The sequence below is a fragment of the Cervus canadensis genome, chromosome 18 (assembly GCF_019320065.1).
Source record: "Cervus canadensis isolate Bull #8, Minnesota chromosome 18, ASM1932006v1, whole genome shotgun sequence".
Taxonomy (NCBI): domain Eukaryota; kingdom Metazoa; phylum Chordata; class Mammalia; order Artiodactyla; family Cervidae; genus Cervus; species Cervus canadensis.
In genome coordinates, this window is record NC_057403.1 from 16,679,775 (window position 1) to 16,695,790 (window position 16,016).

At 54.2% G+C, this 16,016-nt stretch overlaps 1 protein-coding gene and 1 non-coding gene across 2 annotated transcripts; both read right to left on the minus strand.

Annotated features, from left to right (window-relative positions):
* Window positions 1-1,237: 1,237 nt before the first annotated feature.
* CADM4 (cell adhesion molecule 4) lies at window positions 1,238-16,016 on the minus strand. Its single transcript, XM_043436941.1, has 9 exons — window positions 15,878-16,016; window positions 6,169-6,315; window positions 5,721-5,873; window positions 5,332-5,466; window positions 4,531-4,695; window positions 4,312-4,402; window positions 3,758-3,930; window positions 2,770-2,898; window positions 1,238-2,278 (listed from the first exon to the last, which is right to left on the minus strand). The coding sequence occupies exons 1-9, from the start codon at window positions 15,939-15,941 to the stop codon at window positions 2,169-2,171; spliced, it is 1,167 nt and encodes a 388-aa protein (XP_043292876.1). The 5' UTR covers window positions 15,942-16,016; the 3' UTR covers window positions 1,238-2,168.
* On the minus strand, window positions 3,008-3,142 carry LOC122421866. Its single transcript, XR_006263668.1, has one exon. It is a non-coding gene; the product is annotated as a U4 spliceosomal RNA (small nuclear RNA).

The window sequence follows — 16,016 nt, forward strand, 5'->3', positions numbered from 1 at the left end:
CTTTCTCCTCTGATCTTTGAATAACTGTTTGCTCATCATTCATATCCTGGCAGAGGTGTCAATCTGAGAGGTTTTCTCTGATGTTTCTGAGATAGCACCTCCAGATTGACTCTAGAGAAGTGAGTGGGTTATGAATAAAGCAGGATTGGCTCTCAGAGCCAGTGAGATGATTGCTGAAGCTGGGATTGACAGATGCATGGGGCTTAATTGTCCTGTTCCACTTTTGTATGTTTGATGTTTTCTATAGTAAGTTAAAAGAAAACAGTACCCCATATCCCCTTACTCTGCCTTTTATCTTAATAGTACTTGTGTGTGTGTGTGTGTGTGTGTGCATGTGTACTCAGTCATGTTCAACTCTTTGCCACCCCCTTTGACTGTAACCCCACCAGGCTTCTCTGTCCATGGAATTTTCCAGGCAAGACTACTGGTGTGGGTTGCCCTTTCCTACTCCAGCCGACCCAGAGATCTAACCTGCCACCTCTTGGTGTCTCCTGCAGGCAGATTCTTTACCATTGCGCCACCTAGGAAACCCAGCAGTACTTATGGCAACCTGAAATTGAGTTTTGTTTGTTCTGCTTCCTTGCTGGAATGTTTTCCTCATAAAAGGAAAGAAGGCAGGAATGGAGTCACTCTTTTTCACTTTGGGTGCTCAGTGCCTAGAACAGGATCAAGTCTGTGGTTAGCACTAAGCTGTCTGGAACATCTAGCTTTTGCTTGTTTTATTCACCGTGGCATCTCCAGCCCTTTGAGCAGCACTTTGTACAAAGTAAGGTTAATATATTTTTTACTTGAAAATAAGAATCACTTGTTTAAAATTTAGATGAATGAATGAGGGGCCAGGAATGCCAGGCTCAGGAGCTTTGACTTGGTCTAGAGGTGAACGGAGAGCTGGCAGGGACAGGTTTTGACAGGGCAAAATGTCAGTAATTGAAAGGTCCTCTGGAGATTGATGTCAGGGGCGGAGATAAGGCAGGGGAAGTGTCCAGGCTATTGGGTGGGGATAGGGTAGCTCAGTGGCTACTGAAGGGACAAGACAGTGCTTTTTGGCTGAAAGACTGACCAGAAAAAACCCAGGTTTCTTGGGAGGGTGGAGGTGTCCTTGGAGATGTAAGGACCCTCTCCTGACCTATACAGTCCACCAGCAATCATCACCCTTCCTCCCCCTCCCTTAGTCCAACACCCCTCCCACATGGTGCAGGTCTGGGCAGAGGGACAGACACACAGCCACCCCAAAAACTTGTTCTCTCCTCAGTTTAATGGTGGTTAGTGGGATTGCCAAACCCCCTCCCCTTCCCCCTCCCCGCCCCGTACAAAATGTGTTTTTTTGTTTTTTTTTTTTAAACAAGAAAAAGGGGGCAAAAGCCAGGAATGGGGGGAGGGGGTGCAATCTGATATTTTCATACAGATTTTTTATTTTTTTAATATATTATATATAAAACCATAGAGAGCAATGCACCCTCCCCCCAGACTCCTTTCCCCCTCCCCGGGGGGCCTGGAGGAGAGATGGGGAAGGCCCCCCCAGGAGTGGGTGGACAGAGACAAAGATGGATGGGACAGATGTGGGGGGGGAGGGGAGGGGAGGAGAGCCCAGGAGCTGGGGAAGGGGGACTGGAGCAAAGTTGGGGCTGTCTCCCTCACCGCCCCCATCAAAGTTATGACACAAAGACACAGAATCCCTGTTTCCATGCCCTCCCCCCACCCTTACCCCCACCGTGCAAACATGGCTTTGCAAAGAGGTGCCCAGAGCTCTGTGGAACTCCTACAATGGCTGGCATGGGGTCTGGAACCCCCAAAGAAATCTCTGTTCCCCTTCCCTGCCCACCCCACCCTTCCCAGAATCTGACCCCTCCCCACAAGACCTGGGACTGCAGCCTAGGGGCCTTGGCCTTCCCCCAGTTATCTTACCCTAACCCAATCCCTACCGCCCTCCCTGGACTTAGGGGGTCTGGACCTTTGGCCCTTGCCCCCACATCGGGGGACCCAGACCTCTGGGCCCTTGCTTCTGGCCCTTGTAGAGACCCAGGCAGCCAACACCCCCATCCCTGTCCAAGCGTCTGAGGTGTTAGTGGTGGGGGGAGAAGCCCACCATCCCAGACTCTGGTAAATGTCTTTGCAGCTGGCAGTGGGGTGGACCCCAGCCCAGGCCCAGGCCTGGGGTGGAGGTGGGGTCAGATGAAGAATTCTTCTTTCCTCTTGTGTCCATCGCTGCCATTGAGAAAGGCTTCTCTCGCTTCTCCCTGCTCATCTAGGCCACTGGCCTCATGGGTCAGATAGGAGCCTGAGGGGTGACAGACCCCCCCCCCGGCAGAGGCCACAGATACGTGTGGACCCAGGAGTTGGACGGGGAGGCAGACAAAATACATCAGATGAAGAGGGAGAGATGGAACATACAGGTTGAGGGTCAAGTCCAGTGAAGAGCAAAACGGGCAGAGAAAGAGAGAAAAGCAGAATTAGGAGGACTTCACAAGTTCACTGAAAGATCAACCCTTATCCGTCCTCTAGGTAGTATCCCCTTGCTCCGCTCCCACCGAATTCGCCAATTAGGAATTCTTTATTCAGCTCCAACCCTTCACCCCTTTTAGGATCCTGGACCGAAAGACCCGCCCCTTACGGGATCTGGGTCTCAAGTTTCCAATCCTGGGTCTAGGCTCCGCCCCCTTGCCCTGACTCTACGCCCGCCCTCTGTCAAATCGGGCTCTAGGCCCCACCCCCTTCTGGACGCCACAACCAACCACACCCGTCGCTGAATTTGACCCCGCCCCCACTCACCCTTCTGCCGTACCGAGCACCAGACCATGCCCACCAGCACACAGATGATCAGAAACACCAGTAGCGCCAGGATGCCGCCCACAATGGCGTAGGGCACCGACGTCTGAGCCTCTACCACCGCACCAGGGTCTGCCAGAGGGACAGGGCGCAGGCCCAGGTCATTAGAGGACGGTCCCAGCCCGGGCCCATAGCTGGCAATGTCTTAAACCATTCTGCACGCCACGTCCAACCGCGCCCCCTTATGTGCCACGCCTCGCAAATTACCGCCACCTGGTGGGCCCTTCCCCTGGCGCCTTTTTTTTTTTTTTCCAATTAGCAATAATTGCGCCTCAGATAAACCTCATTGGCTACAACACTGCCACTGAGCAAAGCTCCTGGCGCCATTCTTGATGTTCCACTTCTTCAAGGAATGCGTGTTGGTTTGTACACTGCCTGACTTGGGCCCCAGTCATTTCGCTAATACCTACCTGCCTCCTCCCCCCAGAGAAAAAGAAATAGCACATCCTTTTTCTTTGACTTCAGACCTAAGTCTCTTCGCATCTTGTTTAAAACGCTCCAGGTATTTAAACCGCTGATCTAGGGCCCATCCACTCCAAAATTCCTGCCGCACCGTCATAGGAGCTAAATACATAACACTTCTTTGTGCTAGCGACCTCCAACTGCTTTCTATATTTAGCTCAAAATTTTTTACAACAACCCTATGAGGTAGGTGCTGTTGTTTATTTACACTTTACCGATGAGGAAACTAAGGCACAAAGTTACCTGCAACAGGACGCTGCATAACTGAATCTGAACCCAATCAGTCTGGTCCCAGAACTATAAGAACTCTGTGGGCTTTTGACCCCCTGGAATCATTCTTTGCATAGGTTGGAGCCTCAAACACCATCCAATCCATCCTGCCTGTTCCCAAGGCCCAGTCCCACCCAGGACGGCGAGGAGACCCCGGGAGGCCTCGTCCCTACGCTGAGCCCTGCCCTCAGGTCCTCACCGTAGACCACGAGCACATAGAGCGCCCTCGCGTGGCCGTGCTTGTTCGACGCCTCGCAGGTGTAGGTGCCATTATCCGCGGATACCAGGCCGGGCAGCGTAAGCGTCTCCCCGACTGCCTCCGCCCGCTCGGGCAAAGACTCATTACCGCGGTTCCAGCGGATCTGGTTAGGCCTGGGCGGGGATATAATGAGAGGTAGGGACGCAGGTGTCAGCACCCAATTCTGACGTCTCAGAAATCTAGATATGCGACATCTCCAAATAAGAGAATCCTTACTAGACCTTTCCTTCCTTGAAAACCAAGAGTCCCGAGCCCAACTTCCACCCATCAGCAAGATCTCAGGAAGCCTAGCCCCATCCCCACCCCCAGCCTCTTCCACCCTGAGAACCCAGGAGACTGGGGACCCACAGCCTCCTTCCTCACCATCTAGCCCCAAATCCCTTCTTTCTCAGGATTCAGAAGGCTGGGTCTCAGCCCCCTCTGTTCTTCCAGCTTCAGGTGTCCAGGTCACCTATTCTCCGCAGGACCCAGGAATCTCGGACCCCAAAGCTCACCTGGGGTTCCCCGTCACAGCACACGTCAGCACCAGTGTGTCTCCCTCCCTCACCACAGCTTGGGAGGCATGGATCCGGGCCGTCGGGGAGTCTGTGGGCAGGAGTGAGATGGGAAAGTGGTTATCTGGGTTATGCAGGACTAGGAATTCTTCCGGGGACAGGTGGCAGGCGCACTGGAACCCTCTTTCCCCGCCGGGCGCTGGCCTGCCAGGCACTTACACTGCACGTCCAGCACGTACTGCGTCTGCTTGCTGTGTCCGGAGGGTAGCGCCTGGTTCTGCGCTTCGCAGATGACGATACCGCCATCGTCCTTGCGGTCTACACGAAACCGCACTGTGCTTGCCACGCTCCAGACCTTGCCATTTTCCTGGCCGCTGGTCACTCCTGCCAAGCCCCGCCCAGAAACCGTCAAGTCAGGGCTATGGCTCCGCCCACTGAAGGCACAACCTCCCACCTGGCCAATTCTAAAGCAGGCTATTTGCCAAGCTCCACCCCTTACCCACAGCCTCGCCTCTAGTCCTCCGAACCACGCCCCTCTCCAAATCAAGCCCACAACCCCGTGTCTCTTCCCAAAGCTCCTCGCTCTCTCACCCTACGCCCTCTCATCTAATAATTCATTCAATGGGTATGTACTGAGTGGTGGTTTAGTCGCTAAGTCATGTCCGAATCTTGCAAGCCCATGGACTGTTAGCCCGCCAGACTCCTCTGTCCATGGGATTTTCCAGGCAAGAAGAATGGAGTGGGTTGCCATTTCCTTCTCCAGGAGATCTTCCCAACCCAGGGATTGAACTTGGGTCTCCTGAGCTGTAGGTGTTCTCCTGCGTTACAGGCAATTTCTTTACCGACTGAGCCACCAGGGAAGCCCAATATATTGAGCAGTAGTGTCCGCCAAACCCATGCACTCTTCCTCAAGCCCCATCCATATATAAACAAGCCTTTCCCAAGCCACACCTCCGGGAACCCTGTCTCGTAAGTCTCGCCCCTCTCCAGCCCACTCCCATCCCCACCGCCAGGTTGTACCTTTCAGTTCCTTTCGGTCCCGGTACCAGCGCAGGAGAGCAGCCGGGCGGGACCGTGGAACAAGACAGCTGAGCTCCACCTCGCCGCCCTCCACCGCCTGTTCCCGGACCTCCACTATAGGATTCTCTGGGGCCACTGCCACAGGGAGAAGGGGACAAGAGGGAGGTCAAGAGAGGGACCAAGGTGGGCTCAGAGTGACCAAACTGCAGGATTCCAGGGAGCAAGGGGAACAAAGCGTCAAACACAGAGGCAGAGGGTCAGGGAAACCGGCCATATTTACTGGGAGCAGATGTCCAGGAGGTTAAAAACAGCCAGGGTCAAGTCTCAGGATAAGGGATGAGCAAAGGAGAAAGGAGACAGGATGGATCTGAGGCGGGGCAGGACGTTACCCAGTACAGTGAGCGTGGCAATCTGGTGGTGGGTGTCCTCTGTGTAGAGCTGGCAGAAGTAGCCCCCTTCGTCCTCCAGGCGAGCATCTGAGAGCCGGATCCGTACCCGGCGCGGGGAGAACTCCTCAAGTTGGAAACGCTCATCCTTCAGGGCTAGAGAGTGAAGAGGTGGGAGTGAACTTGGGGAATCCATACCTCAGAAGTCCCACCTTTCCTCCAGGAGCTTACAGTTCGGCCCTCTCTTTTCTCCAACCACACCCAGGTGTCTAAGGTGCCCACCTAGTTACTCTCTTGGGTACCCAGAATGTTTCAGCCCCTCTCACCCAAGGAGTCCAGGCCCCAGCCTCCTCCTCCCTCAGATCCAGGAGACCAGAGTCTCAGCTCTGTCTTCAGTCAGTCCCAGCCCTCTCCTCTTCCAAGACTCAGGCTCTGGAACCCCAGCACGCACCTCGGGTACCATTGAAGAAGAGGGTCTGCCGGGCGGGGTTCTGAATGACAACTATGGATCCATCATACTGGTGCAGTCGGCAGGTTATCTCGGCCACCCCGCCCTCAGCCACTGTCACATTCTCCGTCTGTACTTCCTGTCCTGCCCCTGGACCAGAAGACAGAGAAACAGGGTTTCAGTCTTTGCTCTCTCCCTCGGATCCTCACCCATCCAATCTTCCAATACCTCTCCTTCCCCTCCCATGCAGTTCATTACACCCAACATTTCCTGTGGGCTGGAATCCAGGAGACGGATAAAACCTGCCCCCTGCTCTAGAGGAGCTGCAGTCAAGATCCAGTGGCTCTAAGGAGTGGGTGAGTGGGGGAGCACAGGTCACACTGGGAGCCCAGAGGAAGTGGAGACTAAGACCACCCAGGGAGATGAGTGATCAGAGAAGATTCTAGAAGAAAGCTCCACTGGATCCACATTTTAAAGAGTAAGCAAATAAATAAATAAATAAAGAGCGAGCAATCCACCGGCTATGGGAAACTGTTGTGTGTTCACCAAACCCCATCTTTCACACCTGAGCACATGTTTTAACTTGTCTGCAGAGATGGATGAGATATTCTTCCCATCCCTGTAGAGTTAGGTTTGCTGCTCTTCCCGTTTTGGTTTTTTTTTTTTTTTTTTTTTAAGTCTGTGTAGCACAGCTTGTGGGATCTTAGTCCCCCAAACAGGGACTGAACCCCCACACTCCGGAAGTGGAAGTGTAGAATCTTAACCACAACCACTGAACCACTAGGCAAATTCCTGCTGCTCTTCCCGTTAACAAAGCACTCTGACCCTGTGAATCTGGGGAGGGCTTGTGACTTGCTTTGATCAACAAGCAAGTTGCTTCTAGAATTTGCTAGAAGTGATATTGAATGAGTTCTGGAGCCTAGATCTCAAGAGACCTCACAGCTTCCACTCATGCCCTTTTGCTGCTCTTACAGTGTTGGGTGAAGATGCCCGGGCCAGCCTCCTTGAGGATGAGAGACCACATGGAGAGAGAGAAGCCCAGCACCAAATGCCAGCCACGGGAGTCAGGCCATTCTGGACTATCCAGCCCCCGTGGCATCACCGGGTGACTGCAGCCACATGAGTGACCCCAGTTGAGACCAAGAGAAGAAGTGCCCAGTTGATCCAATCCAAACTGCTGACTCCCAGAGTCATTAGCAAAAGACATAATTGCTGTTCAAAGTCACAATGTTTTGGAGGGACTTCCCTGGTGGCTCAGATGGTAAAAGCATCTGCCTACAATGCAAGAGACCTGGGTTCGATCCCTGGGTTGGGAAGATCCCCTGGAGAAGGAAATGGCAACCCGCTCCAGTATTCTTGCCTGGAAAATTCCACGGACAGAGGAGCCTGGTAGGCTACAGTCCATGGGGTTGCAAAGAGTCGGACATGACTGAGTGACTTCACTTCACTTCACTTAACGTGGCTAAAGTTAACTGGTACAACACACTGAAGTAAAAGTCACTAAGTCATGTCCAGCTCTTTGTGACCCCATGGACTATATAGAATTGAATTCTCCAGGCCAGAATACTGGAATGGGTAGCCGTACCCACTCCAGGGGAATCTTCCCAACCCAGGGTTCAAACCCAGGTCTTTCACATTGCAGGCAGATTCTTTACCAGTTGAGCCTCCACGGAAGCCCTCAAGGGACAACACATTATTAGGCTACATTTCCTAGGATCCCTTGTGCTTCCGCGGGGCCCCATGACTGATTTCTGGCCAATAGGCTGTAGGCAGAAGAAAAACACCTCCTCCAGCCTGGTTCATCTCACCCGCAATCCTTCATGCTGGCAGAATGGGGAGGACCCCTAGGAGCCCAGAGGAGAATAGGATTATGAGCTGGAAGGAGTCCAAGGCCCTGACCCGCCCCGTGTTACCTGCCTGCAGAGGACTTGTAGCATGAGCGAGAAATACATTTTTTGGTTAAGCCATTGAGATTTCAGGTCTGTTGTTACAGCAGTTAACTTACTCTGATTAATCCATCAGAGGAATGAAGTAAGGGATTAGTAAGGGGGTGTTCCCAGCCAAGTAAACAGTGCAGAGTGAAGCTCAAAGCTGAGATTAATCATCATCAGCATCATCAATGTCGCTGTCATCTTCAAAATAACAATAACCATCATAGCAACTGTTTATTAGGCAATTTCTGTTCCAGGCTTTGTGCTAAGGTCATTACCTATATAATTTCCACTTAATCATCACAATACCTGAATAAGGGAGGCACTATTATCAATCCCCACTTTTTTTTTCCAGTTCTCATTTTTTAGATGAGAAAATTTGTTCCAGAGTGAGAAAATGACTTGGCCAAGGTCACAGCCTGAGAGTGGCAGAGGCAGGATCTGCCTCGAGGTCTCTCAATTCTGCATCCTGCACCCTCACCCACTCCTGCTTGTCTGGGTGAAATGTGTCCAGCATTGGTGAGGATTGTGGCATGTGCTTGTGAAGGGTCTCAGCCAAGCTACAAGATCAGCTTTTATCCTGAAGGCCAGGAACTGAAGCAGGAAAGGGCCATGATCAAATTTGATTATTCACTTTTTTTCTTTTTTTTGGCCATGTCATGCAGCACATGGGATCTTAGTTCCTTGACCAGGGATCAAACTCATACCCCCTGCACTGGAAGCAGGGAGTCTTAATCACCAGATCACCAGGGAAGTCCCTGGTTATTCACCTTTAAATTCTGGATAACTATTCTTTCATATCTCTTACATTCTGTCTCATTCATTCATTTGTGCTGCAGGGAGGTTTTCAGGGGCTGGGTGCCCAGAGATGAGTCAGATGAGGTCCCTGTCCTGGAAGGCCTTCAAGATTTATGGGGAGGTAGACATAAATCCCATCAGAAGTGTTTCACTCCCTGTAAGAGGGATAGGTAACCTGATTTGGGGGCTGAAGGGTGGAAAAGATTAATTCCGGAGAGCAGGGAGAAAGCAGAGACAGCTAGCTTCCTAGCAGTATACACTCTTCCCTTTCTCTTTAGTAAAAGGATCCTGAATGTATTTTATGGTTGCCCTGTGCTGTGTTCATCAGCTAAGTCATGTTCGACTCTTTGCAACCCCACACCATGGACTGTCCAGCCCACCAGGCTCCTCAGTCCATGGGATTTTCCAGACTAGAATACTGGAGTGGGTTGCCATTTCCTCCTCCAGGGGACCTTCCCAACCCAGGGATCGAACCCACATCTCCTGTGTCTCCTGCATTGACTGGTGGATTCTTTACCACTGAGCCACCCGGGAAGCCCTTAAACGGTTGCCCTACATCCAGCAGAAAGAGAAATTCCCCAGACTCCCTTGCAGCTAAGTGAGGCCGTGTGATAAAGTTTTGTCTGACTAGATATCAGGAAGTGTGTCCTGTGATCATTTGAGGGGACTTAAAAATTTTTTTTTTGCTATGCCAGGTCTTAGTTGCAGCATGTCAACTCGTAGTTGTGGCATGTGGGATCTAGCCCCCAGACCAGGGATCAAACCCAGGCTCCCTGCATCAGGAGCACGGAGTCTCCGCCACTGGATCACCATGGAAGTTGCAAGCGGACTTTTTAAAGAAAGGGGACAAGTCCTTTTTCCGCCTGGTCACCTTTGTGCTGCCTGAAACTAGGATGTGATGGAGTTCGGGAACTGAGAACTGGAAGATGCCTGGGTCTCTGGTGATGATGTGGAGCTGTCATAAAAGCCTCGGATACCAACTTCTGGCTTCTTTTATCTTTGAATGTAATGTTTTGTGAATTTAAGGCCCTCTTAGGGGTTTATCTAGCACTTTCCTGAATAGCAATCTTAATATGTCCAGTCCTGGCACCAAACATTTTCCTTCCCATGTTTTCTCAGTCTCAGTAAATGTCACAACCTGGTTTCTCAGGCCAAAAACACCTAAAAATCATCCACGTTTTCACCCTTTCCCTCATCTCTAATACCCACTATATCAGTAAGATCTATCCATTCTGCTTCTAAAATATATCCCAAACCTGTTCACCTTTGTCACATCATTCAGTGACACTATCTCTGACCTGGTCCTTCAAGAGCTACTTGTGAGTCTCCCTACTTCCACATCTGCCTCCCGGCAAGACCAGTCTTAACACATCAGCTGGATAGCTGCAGTGCGTGGGCTTTTCCTGTGGTGGAGCACAGGCTCTAGAGTGCGCAGGCTCAGTAGTCACAGCTCATGGGCTTAGTTGCCCCGAGGCATGTGGGACCTTCACTTAGACCAGGGATCAGACCCAGACCTCCTGCATTGGGAGCGTGGACCACCATTAGCCACTGGACCACCAGGGAAGTCCCCAGAACTCTTTCTATTTCATCACCACTGTTTTATATCCTGTATGGAACTTTCACTGAAATTGTTTTATTCATTTGCACACTTGTTGGTTGTCCCCCATTACTCGAATATACACCCCACGAAGGCAGGATTGTAATCTCTTGGGTTTGTTGCTGCACCCTAGTGCATGGAAGTGTGCTTGACCCTTGATAAATGTCTGGGGAAACTGATGCCTGAATCTCACGTGCTAGGCATTTCAGCCTCATGATAACTTTGTGACATGACATTATTCTCATCTTAAACACTTGGGTTGATCCCAGCTGGACCACTTGCCATCTGTGTGACCTGGGACAAATGGCTTAAATTTCCTGAGCCTCAGATGCCCCGTCTGTAAAGTGGGGATGACGCCAGGGCCTGATTCACAAGAATCAGCCCAGAACCTGAGGCTCAGGGAGCCCTCTGTGCTGCTGTTATTACAACCTCCAGAAACATGCTTATTCCTGTGAAAACCAAACTGGCCTGTTTGCACATCCGGGCACTTTTTAAAAAAACATCCCGAAGGCTACCCGTGGATCCTGGTCCTCAGGACTAGCCCTAGGGCTAGCCCCCCATTTTACAGATGAAGAGAATGAGGCTCAGGGGTCCCAGGCAAGTCAGTGGCAGAAACTCAACATCTCTTGGGAGCCCTCAGGACCTCTGGGTCTGCAACCCACCCCCCAAACGTATCCCCTGCTCTCTGCTTGAGGGAGCACATGGGGTAAGGGTGGGGGGCTTTTGTTTTATTCCCTCCCCCTCCTGAGGAGTCAGTAACCAACAGTGTCTGTGCCTGGAATATTAATGTCCCAGGAGCTTTTGTTTCGGGGTTGGGGGGTGGTGAGGCAAGACTTTCTGGTCAGCGAGGGGTTGAGCTTTGGTGACTGGGGCACTGGCCCTTTAAACTGCCTGGAAAAAAGGGACTAGGGAGGGTTTGGGAAAGAGTGGCTGAGCAGGTGATGTGTAGAGACCCAGAATCCAACACTCTCCTCCTTTAGACCCAGGAATCCAGCCCCCCAACTGCCTCCTCTCCCAGGATCCGGGAGTCCCAGGTCCTAGCTTCCTTCTCCATCAGGATCAGGAATCTGGGTTCTCAGCATCTTCCCTCAAATCCAGAAGTCGCAAGCCCCCAGCCTTCTCCCTCCTCAAACCCAGGATTCTGGGCCCTCAGCCCCCTCTTCCTTCAGGAACCAGGGGTCCAGACTACACAGCTGGTGGATGCTTCCACGGAGACTAAAGAGAGTGGGGGGAGCACTTCCTGGGTCCTGAGTCAGCGAATACCCAAGGGAGTCTCAAGGTCACAGTTCCGGGAAGGTCACAGCCGCCCCCTCCATAGCCTCTCCCCAGGGGGCTCATGGCATCCTGCCTCCTCCCCCCCATCCTCCCCTAGGGAGGTGGTACATCCCTGCGTCCTGACCGAACCCCCCCCAGCCCCCCATCAATGGCGGAGTCCGAACATCCTCACACAAAGCATCGATTCTTCCCCAGCTCAGCCTTGTGAAGGCGCCTGTATTCGCAGGACCTAGGCATCAGGGTCCCAGCCCCTCCTCCCTCAGAAACCTGGAGTGGGACCCCCGCCCAAGACTTCCTCTCTCAGGACTCAGGAGTCTGCACTCGCGCCCCACCCTCCATCAAGACCCAGGAGTCTGGGATCCCAGTGCCCATCTCCCTCTGGACCCAGGAGTTCAAGCCCCCCAGCCCCCTCCTCCCTCAGACCCAGAGTCCAAGACCCAGCCCCTCCTCACCCTAACACAGAACCCCTAGACTTCTGCTCCCTCAGACCCAGGACTCTAGGCCCCTGGCTCCAGGATCTCCTGGGAACTTTTGGCTCCAGGGCCACAGCCGTCAGCCCCCAGAGCCACAGCCCTGACTCCCCAGGCCTCTTGTCCCCCTTCCCTCTGTGAGGCAAGCATCAGGTGGGGGCGTCGGGGTGAGTCAGCAGCCTCGCATACAAAGTTCCCCCTGTGGCCCCCACGTTCCTGGGATATTCAGAACTCCCTGGATTCCGGGCCTCCAGCCCAGTCAGGGGGTGGGGGAGTCCTCCGGAGGTTCCCCCTGGGTGTGGGGTCAGGGGAAGAATTCCTGTGCTCCGGGAAGGGTGCACTGAGCCCTCGCTGTCTTCTCTTCCACCCCCAGCACCCTCTATATTCACCCCCGTCCAGAAGAACCCGGGCTCTGCCACCGCCCTCTTTCCCCACTGGGTGTCTGCTCAGGCGCCTCTGCGCCTGGTTCCTCTAGAGGACCTACGGGCCTGGGGTCTGCACAGGCGGGAGCCAGTGGGTGCTCGGGTCATGCTGCCACAGGCCACTGGGCACTGGCGAGTCCGGCCCCCCACCCCCACCCCACCCAGAGAGAGAAAGCTGCCTTTGTGTTCCCCAAGACGGGGACAGGCCAGGCTCGCACGACATTAACCCACCCCAGGCCCCAGCCCTGCTGCGTCTAAGGTCTTGGAATCCCTCGGGGAACCTGACCCCCTGCTCTGGGGACGCAGGCATCCAGCTCATGGGCGGGTGAAGGCCAGAGGCAGAACCCTGCTTCTCAGAGTGGCCGGCCCAAACTTTAGGAGGCGGGGAAGAGCGAGTCCCTGGGAAGGGAAACATTATTCGGGATTAACAAACTCTCCCTCCATCAGCCCACCCCCCCCCACACACACACACACACTCTTAATAGCCTCTTCATCTTTTCCTTGGATCTGGAGGTCTGTTTCCCGTGCTCCCTTCTGAGCCATCCAGTCCCTGGCCTGTGGGTCTCTGTTTCTGCCTGCCTGCATCTCTGGGCAGGCAACCCATCCGTCTCTCAATCCCTCTCGCCCGCCCACCCTGGACCCTTCTTTCTATTGGCATACATCTCATCATCCTTTTCTGATATTCCTGGTAGATGAGGGAGCCAGGGAGAAGAGAATACATTTTTGAAATGGTGTAAATGAACCCCAGCTCCTGTCCCCACTCCTGCTGGCTGGCCAAGGTGAGAGGGGAAGGGGAGTGACAAAGAGGGGAAGGTGAGGACCACGGACACCTCCAAGAATCCGGTGGCCAAAGCCATTCAGAAATAGCCAATGAAAAGGAAAGCAGGCAGGGCCCCCTGGAATCAGATACTTCAGCTGCCTACCCCACGCTTTACAGGAGGGGAAGTGAAGCTCAGAGTGGGATGGGGCAGGGGCAGACCCAGAACTACACCCGAGCCAGTTCCAGAGTGCTTCCCATGACACCTAGCTCTCTCCCAACTGGTAAAGTCCCCCGTCATTTCATCTAGAGAAAGTTGACAGAAGGGATTAGGGCACCAGGAAGCAGAGACTTTAAAACCACAGGAGGACAAGCCTGGAGAGCTCCCTCCGAGAAGAGCTGGCGAAAAGATTCTGGACCTGGGGAGGTGGTCCTCTTAGGCAGTATTCGGATTCTGAGAACCCAATCTCCCACGATTCTAGACCTCAGAGGTGTCAAGATTCAGGATCTCCGAGAGGTAAAGGTTTCAGAGTTTTGAAGGTGTCAGGAGGCTAGAATGCAAATGCCAGCGAGGCTCTAGAATTTTAAAGGTGTCAAGAGTCTAAAGACTTTGGGCTTCTGGAAGCCAGTGGTTCTAAAACACCCTCAGGTTCTCTGTTCACAGGATTCAATGGTTCTAGGAGTCTATGAGCTGGCCTAACAAAGAAAGAAAAACAAAAGTGGATGGAGATGTAGCTTAAGTACTAAAGCGCCCATCCAGGAAATTGTGGCTTGTCTGCCACAAAACAAGGAGGTAATGGTGAAAGTTCTGAAGCAATGACAGAAGACTACAGCAGAAAGCAAGGTGGAGGGTGACAGGCCCACTCTCAGCCCGTCACTTTGCCCTGAGGAAAGGAGAAGCACACTTGGCCTCAGCTCTGGAGTGGGGAAGGTGTCACTGCACCCAACTTGCCAGCAACTCCTTCGGGTGTCCAAGCTGGAGTTCCTTTCCTTTCAGGTCACCGAGTTCAACACCCTCACTTTACAGAAAGGCAAACTAAGGCCCCAAGAGAGAAGTGTGCTTGCCATTGGCTACGCTGGCAAATGGCATGAGCCAGAATTTAAACCCAGGCAGGCCCCCAAACCTGTGCCATCTGGTCACAGCTCCCATATTTCTACAGGACCTCCGGCCCTCCTACTTCTGCTCAGCTACCTCCCTGTTATCCGTTCCCCGCCACCCCAAGCGGCTTCCCCCACCGGGGAGGGGGTGACCGGTGGCAGGAACCAGGCACACACAATGTGAGAGTGTGGGTGTGGGGGGTGACATTTCCTGACCTTGTCCTGGGTCTCAGGGTCACCCTGTCTTAGAGGACTCCAGCTTTTCACAGTGCATGATAAGGGTACGTGGAGGGCTCCCTGGATGTCCTGGAGGGGGCTTTTCTGTAGATAGTGGCCTGGGTGTGTGAATGGTTGGGGAGGGGCAGCGTTTGGAAGGCATCTGTTGGATCCACGTGTGTGCCCACATGCCAAGGTTCCCCACACACTTCTTCTCATACACACACACACACACACACACACACACATGCACACATTTCCCTCCAGGGCCCTTCAGGATGCCCTGCCTGACTCAGTTCCTCTCCAGGGGCACAGAGAGATGCAGAAATGAAGGATGGTGATGGGGAAGTCCAGGATGGAGGATGTGACGGTAGATAGGGGAGGCAAAGAGACCAGGGACAGGGACACAGTGGGACAGACAGACAGGAGAGAGTGGGGAATGAGGCAGACAGATGACAGGGAGGGCTAGAGAACCAGGAATGACAGAAGGAGAGGGGACAAGGGAATGGGACAGATGGGGGACAGAGCAGCAGAGGTGACAGAGACGGGGCAGAGAGGGAGGGCAGAAATACAGGGGCACAGAACAGGGAATGGAGAGGATGCTGGGGGGCGGGCAGAGTGACCCAGTGAAAAGGGACAGGGACCAAGGGACAGAGGTGGGGGACAAAGACAGGCTAGAGAGCCGGGGGACAGGGAGACAAGGAGACAGGGGGACAGACAGAGAGACGGACAGTCTTGGAGACAGAGGGACAGAGGACAAGGGTAGGGGGACAAGGAGAGAGACTGAGGGACTCAGAGACGGGCGGACAGAGGGACACTGGGATCGGACAGAAGGACAGCGGGGCCGGCCTCGAGAAGGCTGGCTTGGGGCTGGAGGGGGGTCTCGGGCCCTTTGTCCCTGCCGGGATCAGGGCCTGTGCGGGGTTGGGGGGGCTGCGGCACGGTGGCCGGGCCTGCGCCCCCTCCCCCGCTCGCGGCTCCCGGCTCGCGGCTCCCGGCCCGCGCTGCGCTTTGTCCCGGGGAGGGGGGCCCGGCCCGGCCCCGCGCGCATTGTTCGGCCTCTGCGGCCCCGCGACCGCCCGGCTGTCACCGCGGCGCGCCCCCCGCCACGACCCGGCCAGCCGGCCGACCCCGGCCCCCGACCCTACCTGGCCCCGCCGCGGCCGCCCACAGCAGCAGCAGCGGCCACTGGAAGCGCCGGGCCCGGCCCATGGTGCCGCCGCCGCCGCCGCCGCCGCCGCTCGCTCCCGGCCCGGCACCTGCACCGCCCGCGCCGCCCGCCCCGCC